The sequence below is a fragment of the Micromys minutus genome, assembly GCF_963924665.1.
Source record: "Micromys minutus genome assembly, chromosome: 13".
Lineage (NCBI taxonomy): Eukaryota > Metazoa > Chordata > Mammalia > Rodentia > Muridae > Micromys > Micromys minutus.
This window is the reverse complement of record NC_137982.1, coordinates 35,388,009-35,414,257: the sequence shown is the minus strand read 5'-3', so window position 1 is coordinate 35,414,257 and position 26,249 is coordinate 35,388,009. Positions and strand designations below refer to the sequence as shown.

The window sequence follows — 26,249 nt, the reverse complement described above, 5'->3', positions numbered from 1 at the left end:
GGCTATCATATAAATCTCTCTTATACTACTGACAAGGATGATGATGATAAATTACTGAATTTATATTTATTCCTTACCCAGAGCTTATTTCTTTAGAACTTGTTCCATGGTCTGTTTACAAATACAGTATAATTGGTGCAGCATTATTAATTCTTTGGAAATAAGCTAGCCAAGCAAAGGACATTGAAAGGAAAAGTAGAAAACAATTTAAACATAGGACTATTTTTCTTAATATCTAACTCAGTTTAGAGATTTATTACTTTGTTAAAACTTATACTTCATTAAATGCTTATGATATGAGGAGGCTGGGAATTCCTGGGAAGCCTGGAGAGATGGCTCCACAGAGCTCTTATGTGTCACTGTGAGGACAGTTCTGGTCCTGGTACTCAAATAACAAGCAGAGTGCCTATTTATAGCCCCAATCCTAAGAGGGATGGAGGTAGGATGGCTGGGACTTGTTGACTTTCAACCCAGCAGAAAATGCAGGTCCCAGATCCAGGGAACACTCCACTTCTGGGGCTGGGGAGAGAGTTCAGTGGTTAAGATCATTTGTTGCTCTTCAGAGGACCCAAGTTTGTTTCCCAGCACCTACACAGTAGTTCTCTTCTGACTTCCCTGGGCAACAGGCACACAGGTGGTGCATATGAAGACATGCAGGCAAAACATCCACACACACACAACTCACAAATGAACTTTAAAAAGACCCAGCCTCAAATGAATAGGCAGAGAGAGGTAGGGGAGTAGAGAGGGGTAGGGAGGACAGTTGGCACTCACCTAGCTCTGTGAGCATGTAACAGACACATGTACCCATGCATGCAAAGAGCATGCTAACATACAGACACACACCAGCAAACAATCCTTTAAAAACACTAGGAAATATGAAGCTTATGGCTTATTTTGAAATAAGTAATGCTATTTAGGAAGACAGATCATGTTTGCAGATACAGAACTTTGTTTAGAGTTCTAATGGTAGGGAGCTGGAGAAAGATGGCTCCTTAGTAAAGAGTGTATACTGTTCTTGCAGAGGACCTGATTTTGGTTCCTAGCACTTTCTCTGTATAGATCGCAAGCATCTATAACCCCAGATCAAGGAGATTTACTGCATCTGGCATCTGCATATACGTGTACATATCCATATATAGACACACACATATACAAATACAAAATAACAAAATAGAGGCTAGGGGATGATAGCTCAGTGGTTAAGAGCACCTACTGCTTTTATAGGGAACGTGGGTTTATTCCCAGCACCCACTTGGTGGCTCACAATTGTCTGTAATTAGTTCCAGGAGATCTGATACATCTGACCTCTGAAGGCGCTCCACGCATGTGGTGCACACTTAAAATTAATTTAAAAAACTCTAAAAAAAAGGTTTCAGTGGTAAGTCATTGCTTCAGGAAGAAATGAAATATATTGTATATCAGCATTTAAATGTTAGTTTCTGCAGAAGCAATGTTAGGGGGTGAAAAAAAAATATTGTCTGCCTTCTTCCCATGTTCTACCGACTCAGATTGTGTGAGCATATAAACTAAATAATCTATAACTCTGTGAAGCCTGATTACTTAAAAATGAGGCTGACAGAACTTCCTACCTTTGATTGCTTATCTCTCAGTGTTCCTAGTTTCACTTTATCATGTGGTTCATCAAGGGTCAAATTATTCTTCCTTCTGTCACTGTCTTCAAGCAAAGGTACATAGCCATAAGTGTTATCTGCAAAACAAAACACTTGTGCATCAGTAGAAAGCCTTGGGAAAATATAATAAGAAAAATAAAGACAGGTGTGGTAGCACAAGCCTTTAATCCCAACACTCTGGGAAGCAGAGAGAAGCAGATAAATCTCTGTGAGTTTGAGCCCAGCCTGGTCTACAAAGTAAGCTCCAGGATAGCCAGGGCTATGTAATGAGACCTAATTAAAAACAAAACAAAACAACAACAACAAACCAACCAACCAATCATACAAACAAACACAAACACAACTGCAGTAATTTCAAAAGAAGGATTCAACACCCTCTTCTGGTCTTGGAGGATATGAGGCACACACCTGGTTAGACACAGATGCAGGCAAAACACCCATACACATAAAATAAAATAAAATTTTTAAAAACTATTTTAAAAATCCTATAATTTTCATCACTCATGAACTATTCTTATTAGCATATCCTATGTTCTTCTTTTCTGCTTACAAATTCAAACAATGTTTTCTGTACACATGAAATAACCTTAATTTATTTTTATATCTTGTTTTCTTTATTTTTCTGCACATCATGAATATATTTCCTGTTGGTAAGTTAACAATCATCACTGCTTTTCTTGGCTACACAGTTGTTCACTGCAACTTAACTTTTGGACACTGTACCTTTTTGGATTATTTACTGGTTTGTTCAAAGGACATTAAGAGAGGACACAGAGTGTGGAAGTGCACAGAGCTTCTGCACTCTTTCTGGGCTCAGGACACGCTCAACTATCTTGGAGCTCAGATGCTTGTTTTGATTTCTGACCTCTAGAAATCTACTCTGATGTACAATGGATGTACATCTTCTAGAACATGCACAAATTGTCTTATGATATATTTTTACAGCTTCTATTTTCAACTCAAAGGCACACACTTTTTAAAAAGCCTTTTTGGTATTCACTGGCAAAGTACTTTCAAGGAAGTTCTAGCAACCCAGGATCCCAGCCTACAGAATATCTGAATGGCTACTTCCCCACTTCCTGCAAGTTTCAATTAAACAAGCATAATGTATAGCTGCCCTATGACTCTTACATCAGAACTAATTTTAAAAAAGATAAAGAGACAAATTTGAATTTTATCTTTTCTTTTAGAAGTTTCCAGAAATACATAAAAAGAAAAGAAGTACCTCGACTAGAGTCCACGAGAAGCAGCTGTGATTTTAGCCTGTCAATAAGAGTTTGTTGAAACGTCAGCTGCTCCTGTTGCTCGCGTATTCTTTGTTCATAGTTCTCCGTCTGCCGACAAAAACATCCGTTAGCCTGATACCCACCGACACATGCATCTGGGGTCCACTAGTAAGCATGGGAGCCGCCATCCTACCCAGGTCACTGCAAAACCTATTCACGAGTTACTGGCTCCACCACAGAACCAGCGACTAAGACAGTGAGAGCAATGCACAGCTTTAGACATTACCTGTTATAGATCCCAGTCAAGAGTTTGACACCATGCTTTCCCTCAGTAAAGACAAAATTATAATTTGGAATATAATACTTGTAAATAAAAAAATGCATGAATGATAAAGTATGTGATATATCAAAGTTATGCTTTAAAAATACAAACCAGTCTTAAAAACTTGTTTCAAATAAAATTAATTTTTTGGAGTACAAAATCATGGAATAAATGCCTAGAAGTAAATATTATGAAAGCCAAAAAAACAAATATAAATTCTAAAACTTTTGTGGCCAGATACGAGAACACCAGGGTTAATTTTTATTATATAAAAACACTATTTATAGACTTTAAGATGCACAATTCACTCATACTTTTATTCCACTGATCTTGCTATTTTATCATAATGGCTGTGAAAACTAAACAATGAAAATGACACATGTACTAGGAATACAGACATACAGATGTAACAATCATCAAGAAAAATCTCAACGTGTCACATCACAATTACCTAATGAGCACATCCTTAAGAGCTGCACTAGGAAAGCACACATAGTCTGAAAGTTTTTGACACTTTCTACAAATGAGCAAATGTACATTGCTCAAACTATAAAAAGGGTTGTAATAATTATAGCAACATTTGATATAGCTAGATGTTTGAACTTTTTAATTGACTAAATCAAAAGTTCACAATTAATTAATTTGTAGTATTTTCAGGTCCCAAGTAAGCTTAAAGTTCCTTATAAATAAAATATTTTTTCCTTACATCTCAAATACAAATGCAGGAAATTAAAAAAAAAACACTGTATTTACTCAAATAAAAGATGCATTTTTATATGTAGGACATTTGTCACTGAGAAAGCGGGTAGGTCACCTGATGGGCATGGCTTTGTGTGTTGCCTGGGAGCAGTCTTACATAACTTGACATTCCCCATAGAACTTCACACATGATGTTAAATATATGTTGATTATTATAAGCAGAAGAAAGAATCAAGAATGAGTCTCAGCCTTAGATAATTCAAGCCCTAGATACTGAACCCTAGATACCAAACAAGTCTAATACAGAACCATGTTTCTTGTATTCTATAGACATTGGCACCCAAGCTGCTGGAATGAGTGGGTAAACTGACAAGAAGAATGCAAACCTTCAAAGGATCTGGGGTACCTATGGTCTGGGGAGGTGGGGGGGGGAGAGAATCAGCAATACATCATGGTCTGCACTATGTACTTTATGCATTTACAACATTTTTTGCTTAAAAAAACTCACAATTTTTATGACATAAATAAGTAATTTTAATAATTACCCATTTTTTCACTATATCCTGGAGCAAGTAACCAGGTTTTTTTTTTTTTTTTAAACCCTAGCAAGTTAGAGATAGGCTAAGAATAAATGTCTAAGTTATTCAACTCTCAAGCCATTTTTCATCTATTATGCACACTCCCCAACATCAGCGAAGAAACCAAAACACCATGTATGTTCATTTGGAAGCAACTCAGAACACTTCTGCCAATTAATTTTCATCTTCTTCTCTCCTGCCTAAAAACACATTCAGCACATCTGTTTATATCTTATTATAATAAATAATGCTGAGATGTATTAAATAGCTGGGAAAGTTAATGTATCAGGGGCCATTTCACAAAAGTCTTGGGATGTTTGTTAAATCAGGTAATAATGTATTATAAAGCCAAGGCGAAAATCTTTTCACATAAAAAAACGAATATGCTGAACATATAGCTGAGCGAACAGTGCAGCTATGGTCCACGTTCTCCTGGACTTCTGATCTGTCTACATGTCTGACCGGCAGGGACTATTTGCTACTGTAATCTGGTGTCACAGAGTACTGATAGGCTCAGTGTGTATTAGTCAGATAACAAGCTAACTAAACTGTCAATGAAATATCTAAGAAACTGACCTGAAGAGATGGAGGGATAAATGACCTTGCTTTTGATGCTTGAAACTAAGCAAAACACATTTACTTTCTTTTTAAATCCAAAGACTATGTTCACTGCAGATAAACCAAATAAATAGCATAAAATATCTTTTAAAAAATCAGAAAATTGATGCACAGTCACATTATTTTAAAAACGACTACAATTACAAAGCAAGTGCATTCCAGTACTATCAAAGACCCCACAAACAGAAAACTCACTAACAACCACATTGAAAATGTACAACTGTAATGTCTTGTCAACACTTCTGTACAGAGCACAGACATGACAGCTAAAACAGACAGAAGAGAAGATGCTTTTGACAGCCAGTGTGTGTGTGAATGATTCTTTGAGTCAGATGGCAGCAACAAGTTACCAACTAGGAGATCTGCATGACAACTAACCATCCATCTGTATCAAACACCATCTGGCCAAGATGACTCTGGCTTCTGTGTACTTGACACTCCTTCTAATTCCAAAGACTAGCAAAACAAGTGGTCTATCAGAACCTAAGAAGTAAACAGGTATATAGGTACTTGTGTTGTAAGAGTTGTGTACTCTTTCTTAGTATTCATCGGCAAAACAGCATGATGGAGGCCAAATATATAAATATATACCATCAACTTATCAAAAAGGGTCATCAAGATAAACTACAGACTATCACAAATAAAGCAAAAGTCTCATCCTAAGATTTATTCTGAAGCTGGAGAGCTGGATCCACAGTTAAGAGAAATGCTGCTCTTACTGAGGACCTGGGTTAGGTTCCCAGCATGCACAGGGAAGTTCACAACCATCTGTATTACTAATTCCAGGGGATCCAAAGTCCTCTTCTGGTCTCTGTAGGCATCAGGCATGCACTTGATGCATAGGCACATATGTAGGCAGAACATTCATATACACGATATAAAAATAAATTAAAAAGAAGTGGTCTTTTATTAGAGCAAATTTTCAGTCCATTCTCTTCAAAGCAAAGATATCATATTTCCAAATTTTGGACATACAGCTGTTCAAGTTTTTACAAATTTCATAAATATTAAAAAAGAGTTCTGTTAATTGAATTTTTTCTTGTTGCAGACATTGAATGCTCTAATTTTTTATATTTTCTAAGATGTTTACTTCCTATTTTGGGACAAAACTTCAAATGTCCTTAAATCATCTATAATATTCTCCACTGGTCAAATATTATTTATTCTCATCTCCAAGAATTAAACCCAACATTCTAAAAAAGTACAACGGCTTTCTCCCAGTGATCTTTTTAACTAGGGGATTTAATAAGTGTTGGTGGATAAAACATACTCTCAATTTAAAAACTGTAGACCTTTATTGAAGGCTCTGTATGCATAAAATACTCTCAACAGGAAGCTCCACAGTTCATGAACGAAAGTAAATATTATTCACACCAATAAACAGTTTAGACAAAAACTAATAATTTATACACAATCTATTTTTGAAATCAATCATATAACTTTGGTAAACTGAGTTATCAATTTTACTTTCTTTTTTAAAATGTACAAGATCATACATATATCTGGCTTACATGTAGCTTTCTTCAACCACTCTTTGTATATTATTTTAATAAGTTCCCCACCTACCACCGACCAGATAGTAAGACTGAACTAGGATGCACTGAGCTGGAAAAGTCAGATTATTAACTTGATTATCTAGTTAGCTAGTACTGTCATCCATTTTTCAACATAGCAAATGGCAATGCAGGGGTGGGGTGGGGGGGGAGGGGGAAGGAGCACTCCTGCTAGGAGTCATAACAAGCATTCCATTCAACTGAAGCTCAGACTTCCTCTGTGCCACTTTGGGCTTCTAATGCTCTTAAGCAAACAGGCTAAGAGAGGAGAAACAGTGTAGGCCAGGGGCTTGATCCAACTACAATGTGGGGAAATTAGATTGCTTCTCCACAATGGAGGTAAGGAAGATTGTGTCTGGAGTACAGGAGATCCTTTAGGGTGTCTCTTGGTGCTACCATGTCCTGTGATTAAAATCAATGGGAAACTACACAGTCCCTTCAGCAGTAAAGGTATGGGTCATTCCTTCAGGAAAAGAGCCAATAGCTGCTGAGGTGCTTGTCAAGGGCTGAGGCCAAATGACTAGTTGTAGAAATGAGGAATATAGTGGATACGAGTGCTTTTTGAAAAAATTCATTTGTACAGATATTTACAATTTTTTTACTCAATTTCTTTCTTACGTATCATCAATTAAGAGAATACCAGTTGTTATCACATTTAAGTTTGAGATATTCAAAGTATGTCCCTTGAGAAACATGGCCACCTAGTCTAATTTATAAAATGTTGTAGGATATTTGATTACACTGTGAACTCCAAGATTGTGTTATTAACTGAAAAAGCATTTTCTAGTTGTGGTATGGCTCAGCCCAAATAATGAAGATAAAGGTAGTTTGCAGAAGGAAGCAGTCATGTTTGAAAGTGATGTCTAATTGAGTGTCAGACAAAGTGATGAACCAGAGAAAGATCTGACAGAATAGGATATACTAAACTCTCACAAGAAGAGAAAAGGGAAGCAACATAAGAGATAGCAGTGTAGAGAGAAAAGGAAGAGAGGAAGTTTTAGTGGGAGAGTTTTACAGATATGGGCTGAAAAGAGAACAAGCCAGACACGGATAGACAGAAGGAGCCGAAGAATGAAAAGGAACCAAAAGATCAGAACAAATTGTTAAAGTATGAGGCCAAGCAGAGCAATTCAGGAGAAGCCAAGAGACGCCAGATTGAATTTGTCAGCTTGGAGTGGAGTCTGAGCCAGAACAGCTGAGTTGGATCAGCCAGCCAGAGATCAGAAAGAACTAGGAAAGGGCGAGCTTATTCAGCAGCAAGTCTCAGAGGCTGAAAACATTCTGGATACATATGGATTATATGGAGGGTAGAAGCTTCTAGGCCTAGGTTAGAGACAGAGACAATAAGCCTTGGAGACAATTACTATAGAAGAATAAAATCTACTTTTACAACAAGAAATTTGTGGCTGGTTGTTTGAAAGCTAGTTATATCATTATATAATCATTGCATTAATTATAATCTAGTATGCAGCCTTGTGGCAATCCTTGGTATTTAAAAATCATTATGTTTAATCTTTACAAACCAAGAAAACTTTGCCTATTTCTATGTTACATTTTGTTTTACATGTACTTTATGCTCATTGTAACTAGTAATTTTTCAATGCATACTATCAAATCTTTTTTAAAAAATCGAGTACTGACAAGAAAATATATTTATATGGTTTTATGCAAAAAATCCTTTAAAATCTGTATATTTATCTGTTTTTTAAAATAAATTTAATTAAAAAAACAACCAATAAATATATTTCACATAAGAAAAATTATGATCTGGTTAAATATATAATGTTTGAGATTGTGTGTTTATGCATAATTATGATCTGGTTATTGTTTTCATTTGGAAATTAATCACAACATAAGAAGATATGATTGTGTCAGGTTGACAAGAAGTGGACTTGTGATGACTATTCTTGAGTGACGACTTGACTACACTGGAATCAACTAATCCCAGAAATGGAAGGGTCTATTTGAGAGTGATTTTTGCTTAACTTGAAGTGGGAAGATCCACTTCTGATCTGGATATCCGAGGTGGGAAGACACATTTAAACAGATCTTTTGAGGTAGGAAGAGCCATCTGTAAATCTGGACCACACCTTCTGCTGGAAGCCTATGTAAAGACACAGAAGGACAATGCTTCTGCTCTTTGCTTGCTTGCTCACTGGCATTAGAACCCACTTATTCTGTTTACACTAGTGCATACTGAAGACCAGGTGAGGCATCTTGCTTCATGGACTGAACAACTTACTAGATTTTTGGATCTTCTGTTCATAGGTGGTCACTGTTGTATTAGCTGGACTATGGCTTGTAAGCCATCCTGTGTATTTATTCTAGATTTTGTTACTCTAGAAAACCCAGACCAAAACATTTTATAACCCAATTTTGGTTACCTCCTACCCCCTTTACAATCCTGACTTCTATAAGAAAAAGTAAACAAAAAAGCTTGGTGGTGCAGACTTTTGATTCTAGCACTGGGAAGGCAGAGGCAGACAGATCTCTGAGTTCTACATAGTGAGTTCCAGGACAGCCAGGGCTACATAGTGAAACCCTGTCTCAAAATAAATACACAAGTAAAAATAATCTTTACTGGGTGATCAAAAATGGCAAATATAAAATGCTGATATATAGTAACCTTTTTGCGAACGTTAGATCTCTTAAATAACAAGTGACAAAGAAGTTTGCATATACTACTTAGAATTGTGGGATCTGTACCACTGAAGTCTCCACTAGGGTAATGGAGTTTGGGTCACTGTAGACTGCTCTCCAATGGCAATGTTTTGTGGAATAGTCAGGGTAAAAATTTCACTTAGACCCCTAACTGGTAAAATGACCAAAGTGTCACTTTAGCCTGGGAGAAGAGGACATCAGATTATCTGCAACTGGAGAAACAGAAGGCTGTGAGCTGTCATGTGAGTTCTGGGAAGCTAACTCTGACCCTCAGGAAGAGCACAAAATGCTCTTAGCTACTTAACTACTACCTACCTCTCCAGCTCCTCTTCTTCATTATGTTTTTTCAGCACATACCTTGTTTGATTTTTTTTTTTTTAAGGCTCAACAACTGGTAAAAATGTGCTACCGAATGAACTACACCTTGAGTCTCAACTATATCTGACTGAGATACTTGAGCAAGACTTTGTACTTAAGATTTTTAAAGCTGGGTTCTGCAAAGCTCTGAGCATGGGCTGCACCTGCACTATGAATTACCAACAGAGCTGGCCAATTCAGCCAAGATCCAGTACTTTGAGTGGGTCCACCCATTTTCTACCCTATCTACTAGCTCCTTGAGTGTGTGGAACACTCCCAGTGACCTGGGAGTGTGTCATTGCCGATAAAGCTGAAATCTGAGGCACGGCTGTGGTTGAAGATGGTGGTGGCCCCTGGCACCCTCTGAGAGATTGCTGAGCAGCTCCAAGGAGCTTCTGATACCATACCCATGCAGGCTCTGGGGGGAGACTCAGTACCAGAGGAGGAGTCTTCAGAGCCTGCAGTACCTACTGAACAATGGAAAAATGGCAGATTCTATGGAAAGATGCTTTTAGAAAGTGGATATATGAAATTGGAAGGAGCCGAACCTCTCACGCAGGGGAGAATGGCAAAAAACTGACCAGGCAATGAAGGGTATGGAAACAATACTGGAACATGGCCTCAGACAAAGAACATGACATTACTGAATATGGACAGCTCTGTTGATGACTGTGGTCCATGTCACCACCAAAGGCCACATGGATGCTCTTTATCTCTGCTGTCACCTGAAGCCATGTTGATTGATGCCCATGGTGCCTGCCATCAAGGGACATGATGGTGTCTGTGGTCTGTGCTGTGGCCAAAGGCCATGTTGATGTCCATGGTCTGTATTGCCACTGGAGGCCACGTGGATGTCTGTGGTCCATGCTGTCACCAGAAGCCATGTGAAGTCATGATCTGTGCTGCTGCTGACTCACAGTTGAGAATGAGAGGCATACAAGGCTTCTGTGACTGCCTCTTCACCCCGTCTGATCCCCCACCCAAAAGAAACAGTCTAGGGAGGAAGCTATTTTAGAGAACTCTTAAAAATTGTGATAAGGATACAGAAGTGTAGCTCTTCACAGTTGATGGTTTCTGGTGGAGGTGGGGAAGAACTCAGTGTTAAATTTTTAAGGGGCTGGCCACTGGGCGTCTGATTATGCTCCAGTGAATATATGGGCAACCAAAATAGACTAGGTATTTTTCTTTCTTTCCTTTTTTTCGTGGGGGAGGGGTCAGAGGTTGGAAGGTAGACCTGGGAGGACTGGGAAGTGAAAGGGAGAGGATAAATCATGTAAAAATCCCAAATAATCAATAAAAACATTATGTTGGATATTAAAAATATTTTAAAGCTGTCAATAGAATGCACCAAGTCTTTGCAGGTAGGAAGATTCATTACATACATGAATTTGGGAGAATGCTTGCAAAATTCATGTTTAAAAGTGAGGACGAATAGTGTTCACTCCTCATGGAGCAGGCATTAAATAGAAGCTACTTCAAAACGGACACTGGCCTTAGCAAGACATTTAGAGATGTCTAAAGGTTTTAACAAAGCATTTCTGAGGAATAAAATATGAGAGAAAATGTGTAGGTATTTTTAATTATAAGGAACAGGAAATTATTTTATGGCTCAGAACTGACAATGTCTATAGAAGAAATAAGACTTAAAGCAGAAACCACGAGCAATTGCTTTATTTTAATAGCAGTAGCTTCAACAGAAAAAAATAGAATGAAATGTTTTATCTATTCCACACAGAGAATATACTAAGGAATAGAAGGAAAAGACATAGATATAAATAATGAAGTTATTAACACCTTCAGTGAAAGCATTTTCTTCTTGGTTATACATCTTTTAATGCTATTAAACACAGACACACTTAACATTTAATAAAAATACTTTAAGCTGCATTTTAATTTTTATTTTATGTGTATGAGTGTTTTGCCTGCACATATGTATGTTTACCACATGTGTGTCTGGAACCTAAGGAGATCAGGAAGGATGTCAGATCCCCTGAAATTAGAGCCATAGAAAGTTGTAAATTGCTATGTGGGTTCTGGGAATTAAACCTAGGTCACCTGAAGAGCAATAAATGTTCTTAACTGCTGAGCTATCTCTCTAGCCCACATGAAAATACTTTTTACATTTATATTTTGAAACAAGGTTTTTAGCCCAGGTTGCCTCAAACACACCATGTAGCCAAGGATAACCTGAAACTCATCTTCTGGCCTCTACCTCCTGAGTGCTGGGATCATGGGCAGGTACAACCATCCCCTACTTATGAAGTGCTAGAGACTGAACCCAGGGCCTTGTGTATGACAGTAAACTATTCTACCACCTAAGCTACATCTGCAGCACACAGAGATACTCAGTACAAAGTAGTACCCACAATAAAGTGCTTCTTTGCTTCAGATGAGTTAGTACCAGCCGTTACAAATGATTATTGTTGTATTCTAATTATCAGAAAGCACCGCAGAGAATCTATGATTTAAAAAAAAGATCAAAACCAAATTTAATCTATTTGTGGTCCTTCCTTTAGCTTCACTGGCTACTCACTCCTTAACAAATTGGATGGCTTTAAATATCATACACCAGTCACCTTTCCTATCAGTATATAAAATACAACAACTTATGGAACAGCATCTGGGCAATTCTTGAATTAAGAAGATTGTTTTCTTTCTATGCAAGCCTGTGAATTTTTCTTTAATCAACTGAGCAAAAGAAAAAAAAAAGAAAGAAAGAAAGAAAAAGAAAAAAAAGATAAATTTTATTTTACATATATCTTTTCAACAAAGAGGTTAATATTTTCTGATTAAATAATGAAAAGACTCCTAGGACAAGGAGTAGAGGTCCACTGTAGGACATTTTCTATAGCCCAATATTTATGTTTTATACATTTACAAAATTCAAATGTTTGTTTTATTACTGATTCTTCTTAGAATTAGTGAGTTGGACTTGGTAATTTATAGAATAATTGGCCACAAATGAAAATTTCCAAAATGCTAAAGCATACATGTTGGCAACAGCCTTGTGTGAGGAACCTAGGAGCAAGCTGACCCTTGGCACAGCAGGTCAGAGGGAAATGATCTGCAGAGCAGACGTTTCCACCTCACGGACCTGGGAACGTGCTGTTTCTTCAGACATAAGGTTTGTTCTGTTCCCATGTCTTTCTAGTTATACTTCCTTGCCGTTGTTCTCCATGGTGACCTGTTTCTGACCAGACATGGTCCAGTGGCTGTATAGTGTCTTTGTGCACATTTGCCTCTAATAGAATCTCAGCATTAGGGACACTCTGCATCCCTTCAAGCTTCTCTAATCTCTTCGGGTGCCCTGGCCATTCGCTGAAAACACACTGTAGACTTGACAGCTTGTTTTATGGACCGAGCTCTGCTATCTGCAGCACATAAATATTTCCCAGAAAATGTTACAGGGAAAGTTAAGTTTAAAAAGATAATAAGCTAGGTCAAAATATGAAACCCAGTGTCAGAATGGTTGTTTTATTATACTACAGATGATGTAATGGCTAATAAAATTTAATATTAGCAGATGAGGCATCACTTTAAAATAAGGACAATTATATTGTTTTCCAAGGATACAAATATCTCAAATGAGTCTGTGTGATATTGCATGAATTTATAAGGACTGAACAATGAGGTAGGAGATAGGAGAACAAAAAGACAAAAGTACTATTCTAGCCTATCACTGTCAGTACTGGACCAACCACTTATATGAAATGCAAGACAATTAGATTATTGTCTCTTTGAAACTGTTGCTATCTGATATTCTGGCCATTCTTTCATATTCACATAGCTTCTCCAAACCCCTAGCGTGACCATCACTGCAGGAAGTGCTCTGCTTCCTCACCAGATTCTAGTGAGCAGCTTTAATGACTTGAGAAATATTAACAGTGCCTCACTCACTGACTGTCCTCACATCTAACACAGATGCCCAGTATATGTATCAAAGACATTCATCAGGCTAGCGTGTGTTTAAAATAAAAGAGCAGAGTTTTCTTTATCCATTCTTGAATTCCCATCTTCTTCTTTGAGAGGTGAGCAAAGACTTCTTCTGTGGCAGAAAAGAGATTAAACTGGAAGGAAGGAGAAATTCTCGTTTCTGTCTTAATATAAAAACATCTAAACACTCTTCTTTCCTAGTTCCAATCTACCCTAGAACACAAAGGGAACTGTCAAGTCTTTCGATGAACGGAACTGTAAAGTAGGAAGAACAAAACCTGGGTGATGTTTTTATTTTTTCTCATTTAAATAACCCTTAAAGTCCCTGCCATATCAGGCTCCCCTTCCTACTAGCTACCTAAAATAAAAAGACTTAGTCTTTTGTTTACTCAACAAACAAAATATTCTTTTGCAAACCAAGAGAAGATTCACAAAGAATAAAGCAGCTTCTGTAGAATTCATGGGGGTATATACATAATAATAGCTGTATCATCTACAAAGGAAGAAATTGTGTTTATTGAAAGAACAAAGTCTTTCATGGCTAGCATAATATTTTAACTTCTAATATCATGGAATAACATTTTTCTTCATATCTGTATGTGTGCACGTATGTTCATGTTTGTGGACATATGTGCAAGTGTATGCCTGTAGAGGCTGCCTGAGGTTGATGCTAAGAGTTTCTTCAGTCACTCTCCTTATTCATTGAGGCAGGGTCTCTCATTTGAGCCTTAGCGGTTTCAGTGTGGTTAGTATGATCATGTGGCTTGTTCTGAAGATTCCCCACCTCTGCCTTTCATATGTTGGAATTACAGGAAGATCAGTGTGCCCACCCAACACTTACACGGGTTCTGGGGAATCACATCTGGTGCTCATGCTTTCATGGCAAACACTTTAAACAGCGAGCTATGACTCTAACTCCTCAAGAAAAATTATAACCAAAGAAAACATGTAAGATCCCCTCTCTGCAACTATCAGTGGAGAAGTAAGTTACTATTCTTCCTAGTAGATTTTGGCTGTTATTTTCATAAAAGTCTACTTGCCAAATTGGTCCACTGATATTACTTGGGAAAGTGGCCTTTAAAACCATTCCTATGCGGTAAGATTATAACTGCAACTTATTTAGACAGTAAAATAAAACTTAAAGTGGATCTACTTTTCCTGAGTTTAGACTTTTGGCTGACATAGTATCTATGAGGCCAGCTCTGAATTTAAAAGTCACAACAAAACCCAAATAACTGTGAATCTTTAGTGCAATTCCTTATGCTTCCCACATATGTGAAAAAAACTGTGAAGCTGGAGGCAAAGTACACAGGGAGACTTAAACACAGATTTCTCTGGACTCTTTTTGCCATGAATGTTCTGGTTATGAACTTCTGGCACATCACTGTAATAACTTACCATGTTCCATTCTATTTTAGCCATCATAAAGAATGGAAGATGATAATAACAAATTTAATTCCAGGATACATTAAGACTTGAATCTTCCTGTTACCCAAATAAAAATAAAAAAAAAACAACACCCCCCTCCCACAAAACCAAAAAAACAATGCAAAACTGAAGAGCAGTTTTAAATTTCTCATTCATAATGACCTTTATAGTAATTTCTTTCTTATATAAAAGTAAACAGTGATGTTTAAAAGCTACATAGGGAGAAACAATGTTCTATCAATTTAAACATAATTACTTAAAATGAACCCAGGAAATAAACCTTTCCGATATGACGCAAAATGTTTTTTAAAAGGTAACAAAAATATCAATGTTCATTCATTACTATGCTCTTCTGTTTAATACTCACAGTTTTCCAACTAGTTTCTGACCATCTACTATTCTCAGTTCTCAGCCTCAATTTACCAGAATAATTATCAATTTTCGAACCCCAAACCACATACCTTTTGCTGTAGCTCTCTCACGGCTGAATCTCTATCCATGCATGCCTGTCGGAAGGCTTCGTATGCTCTATTGAGTTGCTCACCAATGTTTTTATCCATTCCTCTTTGTCCTGTAGCATCACTATAAAGGGCGGTACAAATGCCAGCTCTGGAAAATATCGGACAGCGTGGACGGTTACTACAGTTACATACGGTGGTTTTCTTAGACAGTTATTAAAGTTACATAAGTTTTCTTGGGTAGTTATTAAAGTTACATACAGTTTTCTTAGACAGTTATTAAAGTTACACACGGTTTTTAAATTGCTTCCTGAAAAGAGCCCTATAAACACAGCACCAGGTGATATGAAGGTTTATAAAAATATAAAAATGTCCACCTGAAATCATGACATGAAATATGAAACTTACAATGTTAAGTAAAATATTCTTTGCTAATCTAATATTCCGGTTTCTAAACCATTGTCCAGTTCATAAAATGCTGTTTTGGAAATAGGTAGGAACCTGTAAATGACATCTACTAATGGAGAAATATAAAGATCATTTAATTATTAACATTTTAGTATAGAAATGTACAACGTGATTAGTAATGTGAGAAGGGACTTCTCTTTACTAAATGGACAGTTATGCCTACTTAGAAGGTGAATTCTTGCTACACTAAATTAGAGCAAAACTAAATAGATAATAAATGTTTGTGGATGGAATTCACACTGTTGTTATCACAGAGCAATTAAAAAGTGTGAAAATGCTCTTATTTTAGAACAAAATCTAGGAAAAGCTGCTGTTGGACTGTACATTAAATAAAAAGAAAGAAAGAAAACTCTCATCCCTTCAGTCTCCACTCCACTACCTATTAGTCCCCTAACTTCCCTGCTGCTTCTGAACTACAGATGATTTTCTCAGAGGAGATAATTTGGTTATCATCTCAGTTTGCCTAACATCTCTAATACATTCCTTGGCACTGTGCAGAGAGCTCCTTAATGATTCTGACTCTTCCTGAGCAGTTAAATAATTTTTTTTTTTTTTTTTTTTTAGAATTTTCTAAAAGCCACAGAAGAGACACAATTTTCTATTGGTTTTCAAGGGTAGCAAATTGTTTCTTTTGGGGAAATTTTATAAATCTCAATTAAAATTTTAAAACACTTATTTTATGTGTGTCTGTATCCATGTTTTCATACACTTGTCACAATACATATGTAGAGGTCAGATGACAACTTTTGGGACTCTGTTCTTTTTCACTATGTGAATTCTGGTCATTAAATATTTAAGTCATCATATTTAAATATAAAATAAATACATAAAATCTAACATTTTCACATATAAAGGTGGCATTATAAATACATTTCTATGTGGCAGAACTGGCACAATTTTGTGAATATTTATTTTCCCTGACAGAAGCACTGAACTCCTCACCTCATCTAACTGGTCAGTTTAAATGAATTTGTCTCTTTGTAACATTTAATACATACAAACGAGCTGATGAAGGCCGGGGACGTAGGTCAGTGGTCCAGGACCCTAGTTAAACCCATAGTCATCATTAGACGAATAAAGAAATGGAAACACACGACCCAAGGCCTTAGTGTGTGCCTTCTTTCACACAGGCTATTGTTTCTAAGTCCATCGATGTCGAGGCTCATACCAATGATTTGTTCTTTTATGTGGCAGAATATATTCCAAGTTGCATGCTCACTGAGTGGATAGCATTTGGTTTATCTGTTCCTCAGCTGTGGGTGGTTAGAGTCCTCTACTTTTAAGCTACTATGAGTACTATGGACATTTATGTATATATTAACATTTAAATTAATTAATTAATTAATTAAATTTATATGTACAGGTGTTTTGCCTACATGTATATCTCTATACCATATGCATACCCAGTGCCCAGAAAAGGGCATGAATTCCTTGGAACTGGAAGTACAAACATTTCATAAGCCAGTATATGGATACTGGGAATAGAACTCAGGTTCTCTGTAAGCATAGTCTCTTAGCTACTGAGCCATCTCTCTAGACCCCTGTGGAGGGGAATTCCTGGGTCAAGTGATAATTCTCTGTTTTACTTTTGCAGGGACTGTCAAGCTGCTTCCATAATGGCTGTGCAATTTTAATTTCCACTAGCAATGAACAAAGATTTCAATTTTTATACATCTTCATCAACACTTCCTGTAATCCATGTACAAAAACAGTTTTATGACAGCTGTGAGCCACAACAATGACCAGCAATGGCAATAATGGCACTGATCCTACCATATGACATACTAACAAATGAACAGCCTCCTACTTGAACTTATGGCCCATTTAACAGGAGACTAGGACTAGAAACTTACCTAGCACCCCTGGATTAGTTGAAGTCATTGATCTTAGAAGAGATCCTACACTTACACTAGACAAGCGTAATTCCAAACACCATTCTAAATGTTATCTTTATACCCACAGGTAAGTGGAGGTACTACCCACATCAAAAAAAGCCTCTCTCTAACAGCAAATGGAGGGCATCACAGAAAAGCACAAGCGGATACAATACAGACTAACATATGGTCAGGGGTTCCTGGTGGATATATATCCACAACATTTCTCCTGCATTTAAGTCTCAATAACATCTTGAAAAATTGGGAAGAAAGATTCTAAGAGTCAGACAATCAGGAAGTCTGTTGACGGACTGTGACTCTTAGAACTGGCATCCTAACTAAGACATAAACAATGGCAGCATCAATAAATAATAGACAAAAGGGTACCCCAGCATGGGCCATAGCTCACAAAAGCTGGAAACCAAAGGCAAGCTCAACAGGTTAGAAGGTATACCTTCCAAGTGGTTTAGCTGGTTCCTTTTTCAGATTGCTTTCTTGACTGGTCCCTGCTTCTATGCTGCTGGGCTTGTCTGAGTCTTCTTTGCAGCCTGACTAGTCTGAAAGTGACTCTAAGCAGTCTACTGTTTGTTTCTTCACTATTTTATTTATTCCTTTTACAGCCCAATACCAGCTCCCCCTCTCCCTCCAGTACACCCTCAAATAGATCTTTTCCCTACTCCTTCCTACCCTTCTTCTAAAAGAAGGGGGAGCCCCCCACTGGGTATCATCAATCCTGGAACATCAAGCTACTGCAGAACTTAGGCACACCCTTTTCAGAGAAGGCCAGACAAGGTTACCCAGTTAGAGGACCCAGATCCACAGGCAGGCAACATATTCAGGGACAGCCCCCTCTCCAGTTGTTGGGGGACCTGCATTAAAGACCTGCAAGAAGCTTCACATCTGCTACATATGTGCAGGGGGCCTAGGTCCAGTCCATTCTTGCTTTTTGATTGGTAGTTCAGTGTGACAGTTTAAATATGCTTGGCTCAGGGAGTGGTACTATTAGGAGGTGTGGCCTTGTTGGAGGTAGTGTGTCATTATGAGCATGGGCTTGAAGACCCTCATTCTAGCTGCCTGGAAAGCAATGTTCTCTGTTTGCCTTTGGAACAAGATGTTGAACTCAGCTCCTCCTGCAACAAGCCTGCCTGGATGATAATAGATTGAACCTCTGAACCTGTAAGCCATCCCCAATTAAATGTTGTTCTGATAAGAATTACCGTGTTCATGGTGTCTGTTCACAGCAGTGAAACCCTAAGACATTCAGTTTCTAGGAGCCCCCAGGGGTCCAGGATAGTTGGCTTTGTTGGTCTTCCTGTGGAATCCCTGTCCTCTTTGGTCCCTCAATTCTTCCCATAACTCTTCCTCAAGACTCCCTGAGCTCCATGTAATGTTTGACACCAACAACCCAAAGAACCCAATTAAAAATGGGGTAGAGATCTAAACAGAATTTTCAATAGACAAATCTCTAATGGTCAAGAAACACTTAAACAAACGTTCAATGTCCTTAGTCATTCAAGGAAATGAAAATCAAAATGACTCTGAGATTCCACTTTATACCTATCAGAATGGCTAAGATCAAAAACTCAAGAACAGTACATGCTTGTAAGGATGTGGAGCAAGAGGAACACTCCTTCATTGCTGGTGGGAGTGTGAAATCAATTTGGCAGTTTCTCAGTCTACTGTTTGTATACTCTTGGAACGAGAGAGACTAGAGATTCTAAGTTTCAAGGATTTCCTGTCATATGGGGTTTCCTTGCAGGATGGAGTATTTGACCTCACTTAGAAATCCTGTTGTTTCTTCTCCTTGTAAATAATTTGTCCTAAGTCACCTGCTGCTCTCTTTTCTTTTATATCCAATGTCTTAACAACTCTCCTTCTCAGATTAACCTCAAAGGAAAACAGTTACATCACAGTTATCTAACACTGAGTGGTCAACTCTGAAATCACAGGCATTTAAACAACAAAAATGGACTTGGGTTTTATATTTTGCACACACACACACTTTACTTAAAAATATACTTTTAAAAATGTATGGGACATTATCTTGGTTGTTAAGTAGTATCAAATTTTGGTTTGGTTTTCCTTTCCCTTATGTTTAATGAAAACAAACATTCTTTCATGCGCTTTTTTTTTTAAAGCTATTTATCTTGGTGAAATAGGAAATAATTCCACTCAAATCCTTTGCCTATCTTCTACAAACCTTATTTTCCTTTATACACTAATGCAAAACAGTGGAATGGCCAACAAACAAAGTGATCACTGTGTAAGGCTTATGACCCTGGTGCTTTTATAGCATTCTGGGGTTTTTAGGCATGTAAGTCAAAAACACAGAGGCTCTGCTCTACATTTGGGGCTTCTGCTCCTGTTTCCTCTTCTGGAGAAGAATAAAGACTGCTTATGAGAGGCATGATATCAGGGGAAACTGTCACTGATGCAAAAAGCTCCTTTCTTTTTAGTAACAGTGCTTTGGGCACATGACATTTTTAACCTAAATGGGTTTTAATTTACTAATAGTTTTCTTTTGCTGCTTGCAATTTCTTTTGGTGCCTTAACTAAAGAACCATGGCCTTATCCAAGAACACATACATTTCAACTGTTTCCTTAGATGTACTTTATAATTTTAGTGTTTACCTTTAGCTACACACACACACACACACACACACACACACACACATGTTAATCTTATATATAATTTGAGATAGTATCTAGATTAATTTTCTTTATTGTGAGGTTATGTAGGTGTCCTGACAGTATTTATTGAAAGTATTTTCCTGATGAGTAATACCCTTAGCTACCTTGTTGAAAAAAATCAGTTGCCTATATATCAGTATTTTGTTTAGGGTAATGATAGAGGTTGAACCCAGGGACTTATACATGGTAAGCACTGAGCTATAGCCCTAGTCCCACAATGCCTTCTTAAACACAAAGGACAAACAATACTTCAATAATACTAATAAATAATCCAACATCCTATCATTTTAAGATATCAAATAAACCAAATCCTATCATTTTAAGATACTAAATACATTTCAAAGTAACTTACCAGGCTTAACAACAATTTACAGGCTTTAATTGCAAGGATTTTAGTGGTAATTACTTATGAAAAATTGAAGGAATAATAATTCTTCGCTTGTTCCACTTAGGAATTTAATTCTCATCGATACCTCTGATAGATGAAAAAGTATTATTTTGATATTTTATTTAAATACTTTCTCATTCAAAAGCATTTAAGGATATGTGCTTGAAGCCACCCCTATGCTCAGATGTTCTTTCTCACTTTTCTTATGTTTGTTCTGTTTGGAAAAAAAATACTTAGGACTATTTACAAAAAGAGAAGAGATGTGCTATATCCAATTCAGTAAAATATTTAAGACATGGTCAGAACTGAACTCATTGCATATGATGTTTTTCCCCCTCAGGAGACAATATAGTCATGAGGTTTACCTTTTTCTCCCATTAAATTTTATAATTTAGTGAGGCAGACATATGAGAAAAAAAAACTAACTAACCCAAGAAGTTAGTTATAAATGTTAGATAAAAGGTATGATCATATTTTGATAGGGATTTGGCTAGAAAAATATTTGCAAAATTTTATCCAGTGGTTGAGGACTTTTATGCATTTTCGTGTTAGAACTGAAGAATTTACTGCTAAAGAACTAAGCAAGATAAAAATTTAAATAAAAAAAATTCAATCTAAAAATGTGAAAGCTTCATATACATATAGGATATGACAAAATGAGTCCTAAAAGATGAGAAGGACTTCAGAAGACCAGGATGAAAGAGTGAGCATTCATTCTGAAACAGCAGTGGCTCCAAGAGGCCATATTTGGTGACTGGAGTATTCTCTATGAAAGTCTAATGCAGAGAGGATGAGAGCGGGAGATTCTAGATATGGTACAGTCAAGTCATCTTGGATGAGTGTGCTGAGTGTGCTGCAAAAACCCTAGGGCACCTATTCATAAGGCCGATGCCTCAAGTGGCACTTCTGGGACTGTAGAATGCGTTCACTGCATAAACTTCAACATACTCAGTTAAGGGCACACTGTAGCAAGCATTAAATGTTGCTGAAAAAACTTAACCTTTTGTCTGTTCAAATAAAGGTTCAGTGAGGGTCTTTAAGCAGGGTGCAGACATATTTTTACAGGGAAGACTTAGTTTCTCTTGTTCTTGGTTCCTAAGGACAAACAGCAGGAACTGGCTATGTACATACAGCCTATTCACTGCATCAACTGCATCTAATGAGTAGCCAGGAACAAGGTCATTGTTGACTTTTGAAAGTGAAATGCTCCCCATAGGCTCAAGTTTCAAGGATTGGTCCTTGACAACTGGTGCTCTTTTAGAAGGCAGCGGAAGCTTCACCAGATAGCACCTTGGTGAGTTTGATAGTCTGACCCACTGTTTGTCCTCTCTCTGCTTCCTCACTGGAATAGTGTTCCAGGGGTCTCACACTTCTTGTCAGCAGTCCTAACTGTATAACTATCTGTCTTAAACTATAACTCAAAATAAGCCATTGCTCTCTTAAGTTGCTTCTTGTCAAACATTTTGTCTATACTGACAAGAAAAGTAACAAATACAGCTCTTATGCAGTTTATCATTTAGGTCTGGTATAATGCTACACATCTGCAATTCCAGCTTAAAAGGATGAGGCAGGAGGACTATCACACGTTTGAAGCCAGCCTGAGCTATATAGTAAGTCAGACCTGCCTGGACTATATAGTAATACCCCATCTCCAAAAAAACAAGCAAGCAAACAAACAGAATAAATAAAAAATAAAGTTTATCATCTGAAACATGATAGAGGCTACAGGCCTTGAGGACATTTCTGGAGTATCTTAAGCGGCATCTATGTGTCTCCCAAACTATACATGAAGCTACATTATTATGTTCTTCATCCATTGTAAGACGGCTAAAGAACTGATTTCATAAAACATGGAAATACCCTTGACTCTGATTTAGAATTACCACCAAAACTCATGTAAAGTACTGAGTCTTTAGACTAAAGAAAAGTTATCTATAAAAACAAAACAAAATCTCAATTATACTTTTTTTAAAAAAGGAAGAAGGTAAGGTTGGATGTGAGCAAGTACAGGCTAGGTAAGAAAATAATGTGAAGATATTCGTTAGAAACTATTGCATATACTACATGAAGATGAGTAAACTCAGAGAAAACAAAAGATGAGTGGATGCAAGAGCCATGTCAAAGGTGGAATTGACAGACGTTTTGATGACCAACTTGATATGCATTAAGAGATAAGAAGGGAGAACTTGACCACTCCTGATTCTAAACTAGTCAGCTAAGGGGTGTTAGGACCTCAACACAGATCATAAAATGATTCTCTCGCAGATGATCTATCAGTAAGGTTCCAGGATATTAAAAGAATAGTAGTGAAAGACTCAAGGTAAGAGAAAGAACATTTGGTGGGGATGGGGAGGGTGGTTGAGAATACATTGAATTAAAAATTGAACAAGCATGCTAAAAAAAGATAATTAATGAGAACAACCAATAAATTGATAATTTATTAGAACTAAAGGTTAAATATGTATTTTTTTTCCTCACTGTATTCCTGTATTGAATGTTCTGACTGTGGTACACCTTTGAACCGTAATATTTAAATATTCTCACCAAAAAAAATGCAGGAAAAGACATTTTTGAAAAGGAAATAGGTTCTTTCAAATGTGGACAGAAAAAAAGTACAGAACTCACTGTCATACTGAAAAAGACAGACAAACGTCTCTATCTGAACACCACAGCTGCCTGTCGGGGGGACTCAGCCACGTACTTCTGCGCAGCCAGTGCCCAGTGCTCCCCAGGCACCTGCTGCCTGCACACAAACCTGAGCCTAAAAGACATATTTCTGTATTGGGTTAACAGTGTGACATTTTTAAACATTTTGAAATTCTGTTTCCAAAAGATACAATGAGTTTTAGAATATTTTAGATCAAATATAGATGAAAGTGAATTCTTAGGTATAGAGGGTCTAGAATCAAAGTTCAAGATCCATTTAGATTCACTTCCTCCATCAAAGGTACATAGTGTCACTAACAAAGAATACTTAGTCATCTTGATGAAAAAGCTCTTAAATTTTTTCATAACTACTTGTTGTTTCTTTTAGGAAATAGCAGGCAAAAGAAGTAAAATATAACATGTAAAATTAAAAATAAAGAAAAGGAAATACAAAAGAGAAAAGAATCAGAACTTATTATATCAATTTGTATCACCAACATTTAATACATTTTTCCACTCCAATATAGAAACCAAAAAATATAGGCTCACTTATTTATCTAGAAGGAAAAATAGAAAATGCATAAGACTTGTCATTGTAACGTAATTCTATGATTTTCTAAAAGAGATTATTAATAAAATAGATAGTAATGCGGGTCTGTTAACCTTTACATATAGTTAAGCTAACAGGAAAAACAAGTGTGTGGCAGGTGCTTGACTTCTTTTTCATGTGAGTGTGAGTGCTTGTGCATGGAGCCTTGTGCAGGCTGAAGGAAGATGCTGGATGTCCTGCTTGATTATTCTCTACCTTATTCCCTCAACACTGTACTTGACAGTCAGGATTTCAGCATCCTCCTGAAGGAAAGTGCACTCGGCCAGGCTCGGCCTTCTTAAATGGTTCTGGGGCCCTAGTGCAGGTCCACGAACTTGCTCAACAAGCCTCTTACTCACGGAGCCATCTCTTTAGCCTTGAATGCACATCTTTTAAAAATCTTTTTTCTAATTTGCCAACTTTATGACAATAAGGTATGACTAATAATTTTTTCAAGAGAAGTAGTTTGTATCATTTTAAGTACTTAACATGAAAACTTTGAAAAATATTTTTGAGTAATCTTTTAAAAGACCCTCCAAGCATAAGAGAACAATGTGAGAAATGTCATAGGCTGTAAAAGATTAATAAAGGAAAATTCTGTTTCTAAACTAGTACTTAAATTCTTAGGACTCAGCAGATTATTCTCCCTCTTAGCATCCTGAGTAACTGCATCAGAGCAAAAGGAAGAACGACTTTAAAGGGAGAAAGCTTTACTATAGAGAGAGTGAAATCTCAGGGTAGAACTTTTCACAAAAGGTCCATTTTTTTTCTTTAAATCACAAGTTTAAAACTGCTGAGCAGCATTTAGCCTTGAGAATATTACATCAATAAAGAGGAAGAAGCAAAGGCCTTGTAATTATAAAGCCATAACCTGCATGCTCTTAACCACTGGCATAGCTCCTCATACCTCAGTGTTAATTTCCCTGAGGACATTAGAGGCTGTTGGGCAAATGGTTGCAAGTCACAACTTGTTTTATTAGAAGTAATTGTGAGAACACCAATGAGAAAGTAAATAAGGTTTCAGAGCTCTCCAAATCTCTATTTCCACTTATTCCCAAGTTGTTTAGGGTGTGACTTTAAATGAATGTTCATTTAAATCTAGATTCAATATTTTTACACTGTGTAGCTTACTCCCACTCTGACTGCTGAATATTCCTGACAAGCCTCATCCACCCCAGACCCTTGGCTGCCTGGCAGTCGTTCGGATCTCCATCTATGCCACAAGTGTCTCATTTTTCACGCTTTCTTTAAGGTCAGACCAGTTTTTCTTAAATATGAAGATTCATATCTAATAAGTTTTGGCATTACTTTTGTGCCATCCTACTGTAGAGAAGGAAGAGTTGACTACGAATTTGATCTTCTATATCTATTCTATTTATCTCTGAAAAAATTAAATGATATAAAACTGAGTACTGACAGTTTTCACAAAACATACTGCGTCTAACAGAATTTGTAAGTTTAGATACCTCTATGTGAACCTTTCCACGAACCTCATTCCTCTGCCCATTTTCAAATGTTTAGGATGTGGAGGATGTGGATATAACATAACCTACTTCTGGTAAAATACATTAGGATCACCAAGCAACAAATATCAGCAAACTGTATACAAGTCTTCTTAGACAAGAATTCTGTGTAAGGGGAAAATGTCACACATTTTAAATCACTGTCATAGGTCATGTTATAGTTGCAATATGTAAAACATACCTCCATACAAGATCTGTTGATGATACTTTTTGAATTGTTCCTGAAGATGGAAACAAAAGCAGTAGTTGCTAATGTAGACTTTCACTGTATCTCTCCCTCTGGTTTTTTAAGACAGGCTTCCTCTATGTGGCCCTTGCTGTCCTGGAACTCACTCTGTAGAGTAGACTGGCCTCAGACTCACAGAGATCTACCAGCCTCTGCCTCCCAAGTACTGGGATTAAAGGTGTGCACCAGTACCACCCAGCTACAGAAGACTTCCTCTTAAAAAATAAGTATTTTGATGCTTTGGCTGATGGCCCAGAACAACACTACTTTATTGAAACTTCCATTTCTTTTCAGAGTATAAACAAACATTTTCATTAAGATGGCATTCTTGTAGAGAAACTTGAGTATGACATCAGTCCTTTGACCAAGCAACAATG

The 26,249-nt window shown here is 37.1% G+C and overlaps 1 protein-coding gene across 1 annotated transcript in view; it reads right to left on the bottom strand.

Moving 5' to 3' along the window:
* Nucleotides 1–26,249, bottom strand: part of TANK (TRAF family member associated NFKB activator) — a 56,769-nt gene that overhangs the window by 21,757 nt on the left and 8,763 nt on the right. Inside the window, exons 2-4 of the mRNA XM_080927470.1 lie at nt 15,471–15,618; nt 2,860–2,968; nt 1,593–1,711 (exon numbers count right to left, since the gene is read on the bottom strand). Coding sequence (XP_080783596.1) covers nt 1,593–1,711; nt 2,860–2,968; nt 15,471–15,569 — 327 coding nt within the window. The 5' untranslated portion in view covers nt 15,570–15,618. The remainder of the gene's footprint in view (nt 1–1,592; nt 1,712–2,859; nt 2,969–15,470; nt 15,619–26,249) is intronic.